Source organism: Rhizoctonia solani, chromosome 11 (genome assembly GCF_016906535.1).
Source record: "Rhizoctonia solani chromosome 11, complete sequence".
In the NCBI taxonomy this organism is placed as follows: Eukaryota; Fungi; Basidiomycota; class Agaricomycetes; order Cantharellales; family Ceratobasidiaceae; genus Rhizoctonia; species Rhizoctonia solani.
In genome coordinates this window covers 650,085-663,039 of record NC_057380.1, presented here as the reverse complement: position 1 = coordinate 663,039, position 12,955 = coordinate 650,085, and the positions used below count along the sequence as shown (strand labels likewise).

At 48.3% G+C, this 12,955-nt stretch overlaps 3 protein-coding genes across 3 annotated transcripts; 1 reads left to right on the top strand and 2 right to left on the bottom strand.

Moving 5' to 3' along the window:
• Positions 1 to 55: 55 nt before the first annotated feature.
• On the bottom strand, positions 56 to 5,751 carry RhiXN_10266 (integrase core domain protein; the record flags this gene model as incomplete). Its single annotated transcript, XM_043330082.1, has 6 exons — positions 56 to 1,500; positions 2,598 to 2,832; positions 2,899 to 3,473; positions 3,522 to 4,082; positions 4,134 to 4,571; positions 4,755 to 5,751. The coding sequence occupies 6 exons, from the start codon at positions 5,749 to 5,751 to the stop codon at positions 56 to 58; spliced, it is 4,251 nt and encodes a 1,416-aa protein (XP_043184179.1).
• Positions 5,752 to 5,946: 195 nt separating this feature from the next.
• Positions 5,947 to 6,372, bottom strand: RhiXN_10265 (Copia protein; the record flags this gene model as incomplete). The annotated part of the gene is made up of 1 exon (XM_043330081.1): positions 5,947 to 6,372. One exon carries the CDS (start codon positions 6,370 to 6,372, stop codon positions 5,947 to 5,949), a length of 426 nt encoding a protein of 141 aa, XP_043184178.1.
• A 3,029-nt stretch (positions 6,373 to 9,401) lies between these two features.
• On the top strand, positions 9,402 to 12,314 carry RhiXN_10264 (CHAT domain protein; the record flags this gene model as incomplete). The annotated part of the gene is made up of 4 exons (XM_043330080.1): positions 9,402 to 9,414; positions 9,471 to 11,473; positions 11,529 to 11,822; positions 11,940 to 12,314. The coding sequence occupies 4 exons, from the start codon at positions 9,402 to 9,404 to the stop codon at positions 12,312 to 12,314; spliced, it is 2,685 nt and encodes an 894-aa protein (XP_043184177.1).
• Between the last annotated feature and the right edge of the window lie 641 nt (positions 12,315 to 12,955).

Sequence of the window (12,955 nt, the reverse complement as noted above, 5' to 3'; positions counted from 1 at the left end):
AATTCCAAAGCCAAACCAGAGTCCTTGGGGTCCTTGCGCGCGGCAGCAGGTACCCTTACTCTTTTCCCGATTGGTACTCAGAGTCTTCGCCAATCTTGGCGGTTTCCTTGGCCTTCCCCTTTTCCTTGATAGGGGTGGCCTTCCAGCCCGTGCGGCAATCTGCAAACTTATGACCCATTTTGCCGCATTTGATACAAGCGCCTGCAGCGCGGCGGCGGTTGCGTTCCTCCTCTGACACAAAGTTGGGGTCATCGGAAAGTTTCTTTGATCCGGTAGTTGATTGACCGGTACTCGTCCCCCTTGCGGGGTTGGATGGTTTGCTAGACTTATTATCCCTTGGCGGGTGGCTAGCGCGCTCTTTGCAAAGAGCGTTGTCGATGACAAGTGCTGCGTTTTGCAGCTCAAGGAGGGTGCGGGGTTGGTGCTCGCGGGTGGCAATCTGGCGGCTAACCTCCCAGTGGAGGCCGCGGGCAAACTGGCCTTGAAGGGCCGCGTCGTTCCAGTCCAGTTCCATTGCTAGGGTTCTGAACTTTGTAATGTAGTCCGCGCAGGTGCCGGACTGGGTGAGGGTGGTGATCTTCCGCTCGGCGGCCCTTGTGGCATCAGGGTCGCCAAATGCTGCCAAAAACTCCAATTTAAAGCCTTCCACGGTTTGGATGATGGCTCGGTGAGAGCCAAGCTGATCCAGGTGAGGGTGGGCCCAAGCTCCGGCAGCATCCTTCATATTCATCAGGAGGAAGGATAAAACCTCCTGATCCGTGGGGAACATCCGGGCGTTCAGTCGGGTCCATGCCAACATCCTCGTGAGCCATTGCTTGGCTTCACTCCCAATTTTGCCTGTATAGGCGTCTGGGTGGTCAACCTTGACCGGAGCAGGATAGGCGGCGACTGGAGCCGGAGGTGGAGGGGCAGGTGCTCCAATGGGGGATCGGAGACGCAGAGATGGAAGGGGAGAAGGGACTCGCGGGGGTATGGCCCTCTGGGGGGCTGGCTGGGCAAAGCTGGGGAGCCCTTTTGGTTGCTCGGGCCAGAAGGAGGGCCCACTAACCGATCCAACAGGCTTGGTCTTGTGTAGGGGGCGTGGCGTTGCTTCCACAACCGGGGGCTTAGCTTCTTCTGGGGTCCTTGGCCCATGGAGTTGGAGGCTTCGAAGCCCATCCTTGACAACATCGACGGTTTGGGAAATATTTTCGACATTGGTTTGGGTTTCGATCCCTGTTTCCTTGACTTCTTTGAGCTTTTGCTCGAGATTCTTGACTTGGCTGAGGAGGCCAAGGAGGAGACGGGTAACCCGCTCGAGGGAGACTTCCCCAAGTTCGATAGGGGTGGCTGACGGAAGTTGGGGTCCCAGGTCTCTTGGATCAAAAGGGGACTGGGCTCGAGAGGATGTCCGGGAACGGGTTGCCATAGTAGGAGCGGGGTAGGAGCGGCCAGTGTGAGAGGATGCCCGCAAGGACGAGCGAGTAGGAGTGCGGGATGTAATGGTGGAAGTAGGGGGGACTAGTAGATGCCTGTGTCAGGACTTATGAGCGCTTTATTACTCAATCGCTAAGACCTTGCGTCAAACGACCTAGCGTTGAACAGTAGGAATTACTAATCACAGCCGTGGGCGGGCGTGATGTAGAATCCAATCTCTGCAAGCGGGTGTATCGGCTGTCTAGGTCCGCTGGTAAAAGGTGCGGCAACCGGGGTATGCGGGCAATAGGGAATTCTTGCCTTATAGCAATTTGGTACTAGGAGGGGACGACGCTGGTTTGATTATTAACAGCGAAAGGCAATCCCGATCTCCGATATTTCCCTTGTGCTAGTACAAGGTTCCTTCTCGTTGTTGGACTAAGTGTGGAGGGTGTGGGTAGGCACGGTTTGCAACCAACTTAAGGTTGATTACCTAGTGTCCTAGACATCTGTAAGGACGTCAAGGGTGCAGGCGCTTGTGGCCGTGTGACTATACAGTAGAACCGCTTAAGGCGGCAACAAGTACCCTACGACAACGAACTAACTAACTACGATAGCCACGCGCTATAAGGCGGTGACAAACTACGTATGTACAGCAAGGACGACGCTTAAGGCGTGTAGCTAAGTAATCTTACTGGGCTGTAAGGCCCTTGTACAATGTGTGATGCAACAAGAGGTAATCGACCTGGGTGTTACCATGGTTGGTTGGCCTCCTTATATATTCTACAGACAAGCTATTTACAATTACATTATATCCAATACCGTATCAATAAGAACCCCGCTCCGCAGTCGGCCTTACTCATGCATACGTGTCACTGACGTGTCATAATGATGTCATTAGGTGGAGGTGGCTACGTGTGCTGAGATAAGCGCGGATGGGGACGTGGCTCGGCGCTTAGCGTATGATATAAGCGCCGAAGTCACGTGATCGAAAATGTTGTCCGTTTGCCTTTGTTTAAATCCGAGAAAATGGGAATAAATTCCCTGGTATCAAGTGTGTCTACGACAGTAATGTATGGGACCTAAATTGCGCATATCAAATTTGCCAAGTAATTTGGATATGGCAAAGTCGGTTGTATTTGTGGATGTGATAACAATCAAATTGTCAACATGCGTAGCAATGATGGATACGCATAACTCACCCTTGTAGTCTTCAAGGCGGTAGTAGACACACAAGTCGGTGAGACAGGGGCGGTAGCTGATTGATTGGAGTTTGGTATTGTATAGCTTGTTCCACATACGTCCGGCTTGTTTCAGACCGTAAATAGAACGTTTAAGCTTGAGGACACGATTCGTACCATCTTTGAAGTAGGGGATTTGTTGCATATATAGTTCTTTGTCAACTTCAGCATGTAGGTAAGCGGCGTTGACGTCGAGCTGACAAATGTCCCAGTTGTTGTTGTTAGCGAGTGAGACAAGAGAACAAATTGAGTCAAGACGTACAACAGGTGCAAACGTCTTGTCAAAATTGATGCCGGGTTGTTGACTGAACCCTTGTGCAACTAATCGCGCCTTGTAGCGTTCTGGTTCACCATTGGCGTTCCGTTTGAGTGTCAGTACCCATTTGTTTCCAATGGGTTTACAATCTTTAGGGGGTTCAACGTGTTTGTACGTACCCATCCTCTCAAGTGTGCTGACCTCCTTCCGCATTGCCTCCAACCATTTGTTTGCCTGTGGTCCTGCAAGGGCCTCCTCCACGGTGGGGTGGTTGTTTGGGTTGGACAGATTGGCCAACGCGGCCCAGGATTGTTCCAGATGCCCGGTTGTTGCCAGGGGGGAATCCGGCTTGGTTGGAGTGTAGTCGGATAACTGGAGGCGGCCAAATTTGTCTGCCAGTGTACCATCAATGGACGTAGTTGATTGCAGCGTTGGCAGGGCATCCAGTGCAAAGGCAAGTTCGGATGGGATGGTAGGTGCGGATAGTACGGAGGAGGTGTCGGTGAGTAGGCTGAATGTGCGGTGATCATTGCTCTTGGAGCTGTCGGTGTCGCTAGAACCGGCAAAGATATCCTTGAGTTCTACAGCTAGGTTAGTGACTTTGTTTGAGATATTAGGTGCAGACTGACCAGATGGGGTGGTGTCATTGATGGAGATCTTGACTCCGCCTCTTTCTCTTGCAAGAGAGATGGCAGGGGCGTTAGGATTCCGACTACGGGTTCGGATTCCATCTCCACTACCGGGGGTGAGTGCATTAATCGCTTGAATTGACTGAGTAGTAACAGCGCTAGGGTTGGTGCGCATAGCAGGCTTAGAGCAAGAGGTATTAGACTTAGGGACAACAGGTTGTTGGATTGGTTGAGTATGTGAGTTCGATGTTGTTCCCTCAGTCTTTAGTTCGCTCTTTATAGGCTTTTTATCGCTAGGTAGTTTTGAGTCATTTTCTTTGTTTTTACTAACTACATGTGCTCCCCCTGTTCCAGTAGGTTTGGTTGGTTGTTCCGCAGCGCTGTTGGTTTGAGTCATCTCCCCCTCAGCGGGCGGAGCGACCAATTCTCCCCAATCGGTGTTATCTGCAACGTCTTTGATTGCCGCATGGTCCTTTGGGAACAAGATATTGCGTGAGTGCAATATCCAATTTGCTCTGGTTTTGTAGTAACGCCAACTCTTGCCTTGTACATCAGAGATACCTACAAATGTTGCCGTGAAGGTCTTGGAGTCCAATTTTGATCAATTTTCACCTTGATCAAGTACATAGCATTTGGTACCCCAAGGTCGCAGGACACTAACGTTGGGCTTTCGTCCCCAGAACGCCTCAAACGGTGTTTTCCAGAATGTACCATGCACTTGCGTGGGTACTTGATTCTTCAAGTAGCACGCGTACGCCAATGCTTCATTCCATAGGAATTTTGGAGCAGCTGACTCAAGTAACATTGCTTGAGCTTTGTCGGTAAGTGTTTGGTTCAATTGTTTGGCAATTCCATTCTGTTGAGCTGAGTACAGGGCCGTTGTTTCCAAAACGGTCCCTCTCTGGGCTGCATGTTCGATCCAATCGTTGTTCACAAACTCTCTGCCATTGTTGAATCTTACTCGTTTTATTTTCTTGTCCTTTTGTGTATTTAATAGTGCTTCAAACGATTTATATTCGTTTAACGTCTCGTCCTTGTGTTGTAAGAAGCCTAAACAAGTAAAACAAGTGGCTACATTGGTGAATGATATGTAGTACTTGTATTGTCCAATCAAAGGGGTGCGGGCAGGTCCCCATACGTCAGTTACTACTAATTCACCGATTTCAGTTACTTTTGCCAAAGATTCCTTTGGAAAAGGGCGTGTGTGGGCTTTTGCTTGTATGCATGACTCACATTTGAAGTTGAGTCCTATGTTATCTTCTACTATTTCCATGCCATTAACTGCGTTTGTGTTCTTGATTTGTTGAAGGGCTTGCAGGCCAATGTGTCCGAGTACTTTGTGCCAGTCGAGCCAAGTTTGACTGGTTTGTTTCACGAGTGCAAGTTCTGTGGGTGTATGCTTATTGTTCACACTGACTTTGTTTATTGTTTTGGCATTTAGTTTCCATAGGTTCCCTTGACTTCTATTTTGTAGCTTCAAACCAAAGGTGATCAGTTTGTTGTTTGGACCATATATTACTAATTGGTCTTGATCCATTGAGACGCAATATCCCTTATCAGTGATTAGTGATAAACTGATGAGGTTTGCCGGGGAACTAGGCACGTGGGCCACATTGGTAAGCATAATCTTTCTTTGTTTGGTCTTCTCAGGATCAATTAGGCACCATAGCTCCACAGTGCCTTGGCCCAGAATTGGCTCTTTACCGGCTACGCCGGTAACATAATCCAAGGATTTCCTATAGTCGGTGAATAGTCGTTGATCATTTGCAATGTGAGTAGTTGTGCCGCTATCAGCTATCCATGTGCATGTGGACTTGCTAAAATCTTTGCGTAGGTTCTTGAAGGTTGAGAACGCGTAGTCGTTAGTCTTGCTATTTTCTGCAACGGCTATATGCGTACAAGCGTTGTTGTTTTGGGGTTTGTTCAATGAGTTAAAACGTCGATTAGGTTGATTTCCTCTGTTCTGTTGACCGTGTTTGTATGCACCGCCGCCTGGGCCGCGGCACTCCGCTGCCCAGTGACCAATTTTTCCGCAGTTGTTGCACTTGGATTTAGACTTGTCTGGTCCATGTTGGCTTGAATTGGTGCGTACAGATTGGTTGAATAGGGGTTTATTTGAGCTAAAAAATGCCTTTCCGTCCGTGTTCCTAATGCTTTTTCTATGTGCTTCTGCAAGGATGCGTGATCGTAGGTTGTTGATTTCATTTGTCAGGGTACTTTTGTTGTCCATGTTGAATTGGAAACTTACTGACTGGGTAAATGAATCCCACAAGTCAGGTAAGCTAGCTACTAAAGTTGTGATCCAATTGGCTTCATTTATTGAGTTTGGTTTTATGTCGTTGATTCGCTGGAACCATCCACGCATTCGCTGTATGTGTTCTTCAATGTCTTCGCCGTCAGTCATCCTGTGGCTAAAGAACTTCCTTCAAAGATCGATTAATCCGACTGTTCCCTTAACTTGGAATGTAGTCGCAAGCGTATTCCAAGCGTTGGCGGAGGTTGTACAACCTTGTATGTGTGTAAGTACATTCCCGTCAACTCTCAGGCGTATGTTCACTAATGCTTTACGGTTGGATTTACTCCATTTAAGGTATTCTTCGTTTGTACCAGTTGATGTGGATGCCTGAGCATCCTTCCCACTACTGCCAGATGCACTTGGCGTAGTTGTCGTTGTTGTCAATGACGGCATAGTTATCGTTCCGTTAACGTAGCCATACAGATCAAGATTGGTAAGTATGTCTTCCATCTGTGTGCGCCACATGTTGTAATTGTCAGTCCCTTGCAGGGGTGGTATGCGGTGTAAACCGCTCATACCGTTGTTAGTTGATGTACTAGGGTTAGTATCAACCATGGTGAGTATACTTGATGTAAGTAGTATATATATAATTCTATTTATCAGAGGTTATTGAGCGTACAAGCGGGGCTCATAACCTGTAGAAAGAGTTAGATAAAATAGAATGTATTTATACTATGAAAGAAACGTTGTAATAAGAAAGTAAAGACAGTACACGATAAGTGAATATAGAGGTGATGATTAGAGGGCCGAATGGGCCTCCTTATATACCTCGTATAACCCTCTGAGTCATATCAATGAGTGCTGCGACTGGTACTGCGCATATAACGATGACTCGACACTTGACTCGGTTACTGCGATGGAACATACTAGATTACTCTAGTATTTACATGATATTTCTACAGGATCCTGCGGATTCACACGGCAAGCATATACTAGCTCAACGTGAAATGTGCAGTAATCAACATCTCCGCTCACAGCTTGCTAAATATAAAAGAACCAAGCATGGCGACGGCGTTTCCAGAACAGCTTTTTATCAGTGGGAAAGCTAGGGTTTAGGGACGGGCCCGTACGTTTTGATAAGGTGGTGGCTTCCTGTAGGAAAAACGTGACCTTGGGATATGGCCTTGAGCGTTAATTACCATACGTAGACAAATATCTAATAGTATTGAAACTTGCAAGACTTACACAAGATGTGTAGGACCCAACCGCTGCGGCATAGACTAAACAGGAAAAAATGACTCACCCACATGCGCAAACCCAAAGTCTGGATTGGCTGAGTGAGTATACGTGCGAGCACAGGACGCTCGCACTAGAAGACCAAATTATGAAAGATGGACCGGTCGTTAGATAGAAACCATTTGACCAACTCTTCCACTGAAGATCAGCACAAGTTTATACACAGCTTGTTCCATGTGAGTGGAGTTTTGCATCGGAGCCTGTGGAGGCCGCAAAACCTATACTGGGCCGCCCAGGCTGGGGGTTTAGATCGGCACTATTCGCCTATGTATTGTATTTGCCATCCATGTGTAATACCATAGTTCGGCGCTTGCGCCTTTGGTCCCTTCCATTCATACCACACCCTGCGAGCGGCATCACTCACTCGTTTCCCCCTTTTTCTGTGGGTCTCGCCTATCCAAACCCTCTGCTCGCGTTCGTCCTGGTTTGGCCGCCCACTCAGCTCGCTCGGTGGCACCCCGGTTCGGCGTTCCACCTCTCCGACCCTCACCCCTCCTCGTCCGCCGGTTCCGGTCGTCTCTCTTACTCATCGCATTATTATTCCCCCTTTTTTCGCCGTGCCGGCCTGAGGCCAATTATCTCTTGTTTTTTTGGTTATCATCTCACTCCCATCTAAATAAAATACTTAGTTTGTATTTCATGTCGGTACTGACTATAGCTACACCATGTGTTTATACAGCCCTGTGCGGGGACCCCTAAAAGTACAGAAATCTGTTTTCTCTCTGGTATTTGACAGGCACCTGTACCTACAAATACAGAACCTGCAACTTCGACAACACACAATAATGAATCGGAGATGCGGAATCACGTAAATACAGTTCGTATCTCGCTAGCACTGCGCATATGAGGGGCGACTTTTGGTGTCCAGAATATCACTTTTGGGGTTCACGGCCGTGTATTATGGGCCTTGGTCTTGTTCAACTTCAGCTCTAACTTAAGTGCTTTAATCAATTAGCTTTTGCCATATATAGTATATGTATATGTGTAAGAGAAATATCCATCGAGATCCTGCTCAGAATATTGAACATTGGTGCATTTCAGACCGCACAAGACTTCATATCGGCTGTCTTGGGCACGCTTGGCAACGTTTTCCTCAGAGTCCGGTACTAGTAGTGTATACTGAGCATTCATGATGAACGGCTGTATGATACTGTATATCCTACAGAAACTGGAAAATGAATTGAAGTTACTAATAATACAGAAACACACAGCGTGATACAGGGATAGCCAGCGGGGATGATCGTGAAAGACCGACCACCACCGGATTACGTCGCCAACGGCTCGTCCCTCTTACCGGTACAGTGAACGTTCGCGCAACCTTTTGTCTATATACATATGATACAATAACAGTACATATCGTAGTAAGATCGAAACGAAGGGACTCATACCGTGAAGATTTGAAAACATCAAACATGATCCGAGAGGCTGGAACAAAGCTACAATGGAGCTAGAAGATGCACGGAATGTTGCGGCCACGGCAATTGACCCTAATTTAACTCGAATTGATTATATTCTAGCCTCGTTTAGGGTCCCCGACTCTCCCTGCCGAGTGAACAGGGGCAAGAATCAAGGATGAGCGTAACGGAAGACCCTACCCAGTGTCATTCAAAGTAACAATCGCGATTCGCAGAATCGGATTGACAGCAAGTCCACGTGACATCAGTTTTATTGTTTTTTTTTTTTTGGATTCATATTTTATAAGCTACATGCGAACAAGGCAAATAGTCCACGCACCAAGCCATGATGAGCTAATAGAGGATAGAGAAAAGACAGAAAGCGAGAGAGAAGCGCGTTACAGAGGTGGAAAGTCTTGGGGGGTCGCTGAGACCCGGCATAGGTGTTATTGGGGCAGCCGTAAGGGCCTAGCCACATAGCCATGTGACATCGGACAAATAATTGGTAAATCTTGGGGTAAAATGGGCCCAGAACATCCGTTTGACAGCCACAGGTGTCAGGCCGCGGTAGGAACATGCCATCCAGTACTTATATATAGGCCATGGACGAACTCTGTGTCCGCTGTGTTAGGATAACAATAATTCTTTGGACTTGGTGATCAACGAGAAACGAGTCATAAGGTGAGATAGCTTTAGTTCAACGTACCAGTATAGTTGAACCAATGTTTATGTTAGAAGTACCAAATTCGTGTTGGTCTGGGAAAATTATAGTTTCAATTATTGAGCTAAACGAGGAACGGCACTCCAGCCATAAGTAAGTAGAGCTCTGCGGCACCTGGCACAACAAGTTCATGGCTGATGCCAATAAAGGGCACAGAGACCAAAACGAGGCGCACTTCCAGGCCGTGAAATCACATTGATCTAAATAAGAAGAGTGATCGAATGACTGCTACAATGGAGGCTCTAGGTGAGCATCAGGATGTTTGCTTGGCACTTCATCCACCAACTGACACGTCGTGACAGACCACGAAGGATTGTTTGAACAGGGAGAGCTTCATCACGAGCAGTTCCTCCACCTCGGAAATCTGGATGACATTGAGAAGGCTATCGAGTATGGAAACCGTGCGCTCGACCTGACTCCGAATGAACACCCACGCGTGCCAACCCAGCTCACTTGTCTTGGAGCGTATTACAACGATCGATTTCGTCAGCTCGATAACCCCGAAGATATGGAGAAATCAATTGACTGCCACAAACGTGCGCTTGGATTGACTCCTGAAGACCACCCGGAGTTTGCGTACCGATTAGGCAATCTAGGAATATCTCATAGTGTTCGATTTCGACACCTAGGGCAACTCGAAGACCTTGAGAAATCAATTGACTGTAAAGCCCGTGTCGTCGCTCTTACTCCAGATGGCCACCCAGACCTTCCAAACTGGCACGCGACTCTGGGAGTATCCTACGCCGACCGGTATCGATGCCTGGGCGAACTCGACGATCTCGAGAAATGGATCGAATCCGACTCTCGCGCACTCGCGCTCACTCCCGACGATCACCCGGATCTACCAGAACGCCACGCCAACTTGGGGATGTCATATGGTGTTCGATATCAGCGGCTAGGAGAACTCGGCGACCTCAATAAATCCATTGATCACAAGACTCGTGCACTCGAACTGACCCCCAACGGCCATCCAGATTTGTCATATCGTCATGCTGATCTCGGAGCGTCTTATGGTACTCGATACCAACGCTTGGGACAACCCGAAGATCTCGACAAGTGGGTCGAATGTGACTCTTGCGCGCTCGCGCTTACTCCCGATGGCCATCCAGACTACCCGGAACGCCATGCCAACTTAGGAATGTCATGTGGTATTCGATATCAACGTTTGGGGAAACTCGACGACCTTGACAAATCGATTGAGCACAAGACTTGTGCAGCGGCGCTCACTCCCGACGGCCACCCGGACCAATTGGATCGTTATGCTGACCTCGGAGCGGCGTATGGAGACCGATTTCAGCGTCTTGGTACACCAAGTGATCTCGAGAAAGCAATTAAATGCCAAGACCGCGTACTTTCGCTCACCCCCAACGGACATTCCGAGTTGTCTTTGCGACATTTCAATCGAGCCATACTTCTTCACAATAAATATAGGCGTACGGGTAATCGCTCTGACTTGGACAACTCGCTCGGTTCATTCCGTAACTCCTCCGATTTATCAAATGGGGCAACGCGTGATGTTTTCAACAATGCCCTACGTTGGACAGAGCTTGCGTCTAAATATAGCTACCTCGAACCCGTCGAAGCTTTCCGTACGACTCTCGAACTTTTGGATCAGTTTATTTGGCTTGGTGGCGCCACCAAAGAGCAACAACTTCTAGATCTATCAGTAGCCGAAGGCCTGGCGGCACAAGCTGCTTCCACTGCTATTCTGTCCTTGGAATTCAACAAAGCGCTCGAATGGCTGGAACATGCGCGCCGCGCCGTATGGAATCGGAGGCTCATTCTTCGATCTCCTCTGGATAACCTTGCATCGTCCCATCCCGATCTTGCTGCTCGACTGGAGTCAATTACCCAGCAACTTCATCGTACTAGTTCCGAGTCTCCAGAGTCCCGCCCGGTCCCTCCAGAACATCGACACCGCCTAATCACGGAATATATTGATTTACTAGCCCACATTCGTGACTTGCCTGGATTTGGGGACTTCCTTCTTCCGACCAAGGTCAAGGATCTACTCCGTGCTGCTCGAAACGGCCCTGTTGTTGTTATCAATTGTCACGAAACTCGTTGCGACGCACTTCTCATTTTACCTGGAAACAATCGTATCAGCCATGTGGCGCTTCCCAACTTTACCGAACAGAAAGCACGAAATGCTCGCTCGGAAGTGGAAGCGTGGTTGCGACGCGGGCCAATCCCGGAGCGCAAGGTCAGACGCCCACTCCAGGAAACCGATCCGGCCATGGGGCTTGTGCTTTCAAATCTGTGGTACGATGTTGTCAAGCCAGTGCTGAATTACCTGGGGTATCTGGTAAGTTCAAAATTTTAGACGTAATGATGAGTTTGTACTAACCCAGATCTTATAGAACAATCCTCCAACGGACGAACTCCCGCATATTACATGGTGTCCCACTGGTGTTGCATCTCTCTTGCCCCTGCATGCCGCTGGAGATTATGACCAACCAAGGTCAAGGGTGTTCGACCACGTTGTATCGTCCTACACGCCCACGCTCACTGCCCTACTCGCTTATACTCCGACCGTACCGAGCTGCATTCCCGAGATACTCGCTGTCGGTCAAGACTCTACGCCTGGCCATAGCCCTTTGCCTGGCTCCGTCAGCGAGCTTACACACATCAGATCGCATGCGAAGGATAGAGCAGTGTATTCCCAACTTACAGGCGACCAGGCGACTACTACAACTGTGCTCAGTGCGATGAAACAACACGACTGGATACATCTCGCATGCCATGCCCAACAACATTGTTGATCCACCAAGGGCGGATTTTATCTCCACGACGGTGCTCTCGACCTTGCCGCCATCACCCGACGGTCGTTCAAGGATAAAGGACTGGCGTTTCTGTCCGTTCGCCAGGGTCCGATGGCGCATGAAAAGCTGCCTGACGAAGTGATACACCTTGCGTCTGGTATGTTAATGGCGGGATACCCGAGTGTGATTGCACCCATGTGGTCTGTGGCCGACGATGACACACCCTTTATGGCTGACAAGATATATGCGCAATTAATGGAGAGTAGGAAAATCGGGAATGGAGAAGTAGGGAAAGCGTTGCATCATGCTTTGGCAGCACTGCGCGAGAAGGTTGGTGAGAAGGAGTTTGGACGCTGGGTACCTTATATCCATATCGGATCGTAGCTTATGGGCCCGGAAGTACCCGTCATATTCTGGCTCCGTATAGCTCGTTGGGCTTTTGGTTTTTGGTTATTGTTGATACATCGCTCGGCGACTTTAATACAAACATTTCTTTAATCGTATACAATTCAGAAGCATATCCACGTACATACGCCGTCATCGTACTATGATCAAATCAATACTTCGTATTTATGCTTACGACACTCACCACATGCATATGTTGCCCAGCTTTACGATGAAGAGCAAGTATAAGCATGATATAATAAATATTTGAGGGTATATTCGTATGTTTACATCGGAGTTGATTGGTTTGGTGAATCAATTACGCAACATATCTTCTAATAGCACTGGGCTTAGCATTTCAAGTTTCTTTAAGGGGCATCCCCGAATGATATTCCCTATCATCGTGTTTTCAGAACCTGCCCGCCATCCCTAAAGTTTCATCGTACATTGAATCTTCTTTATATCTATATGTTTTATTATTCATCTTACCAGATAAATCCCGCTCGGTGATGCTAATCCTGTCCATCGTCGAGGCCTACTCCTTGGCCTGAAGTGTCCACTGAATGGGAGCAGCCGTCGAGAAAACGCACGTATGGTGCAAAAAGGGTGAAATAAAACCTCTTAGGGGATCCGCTCGTACC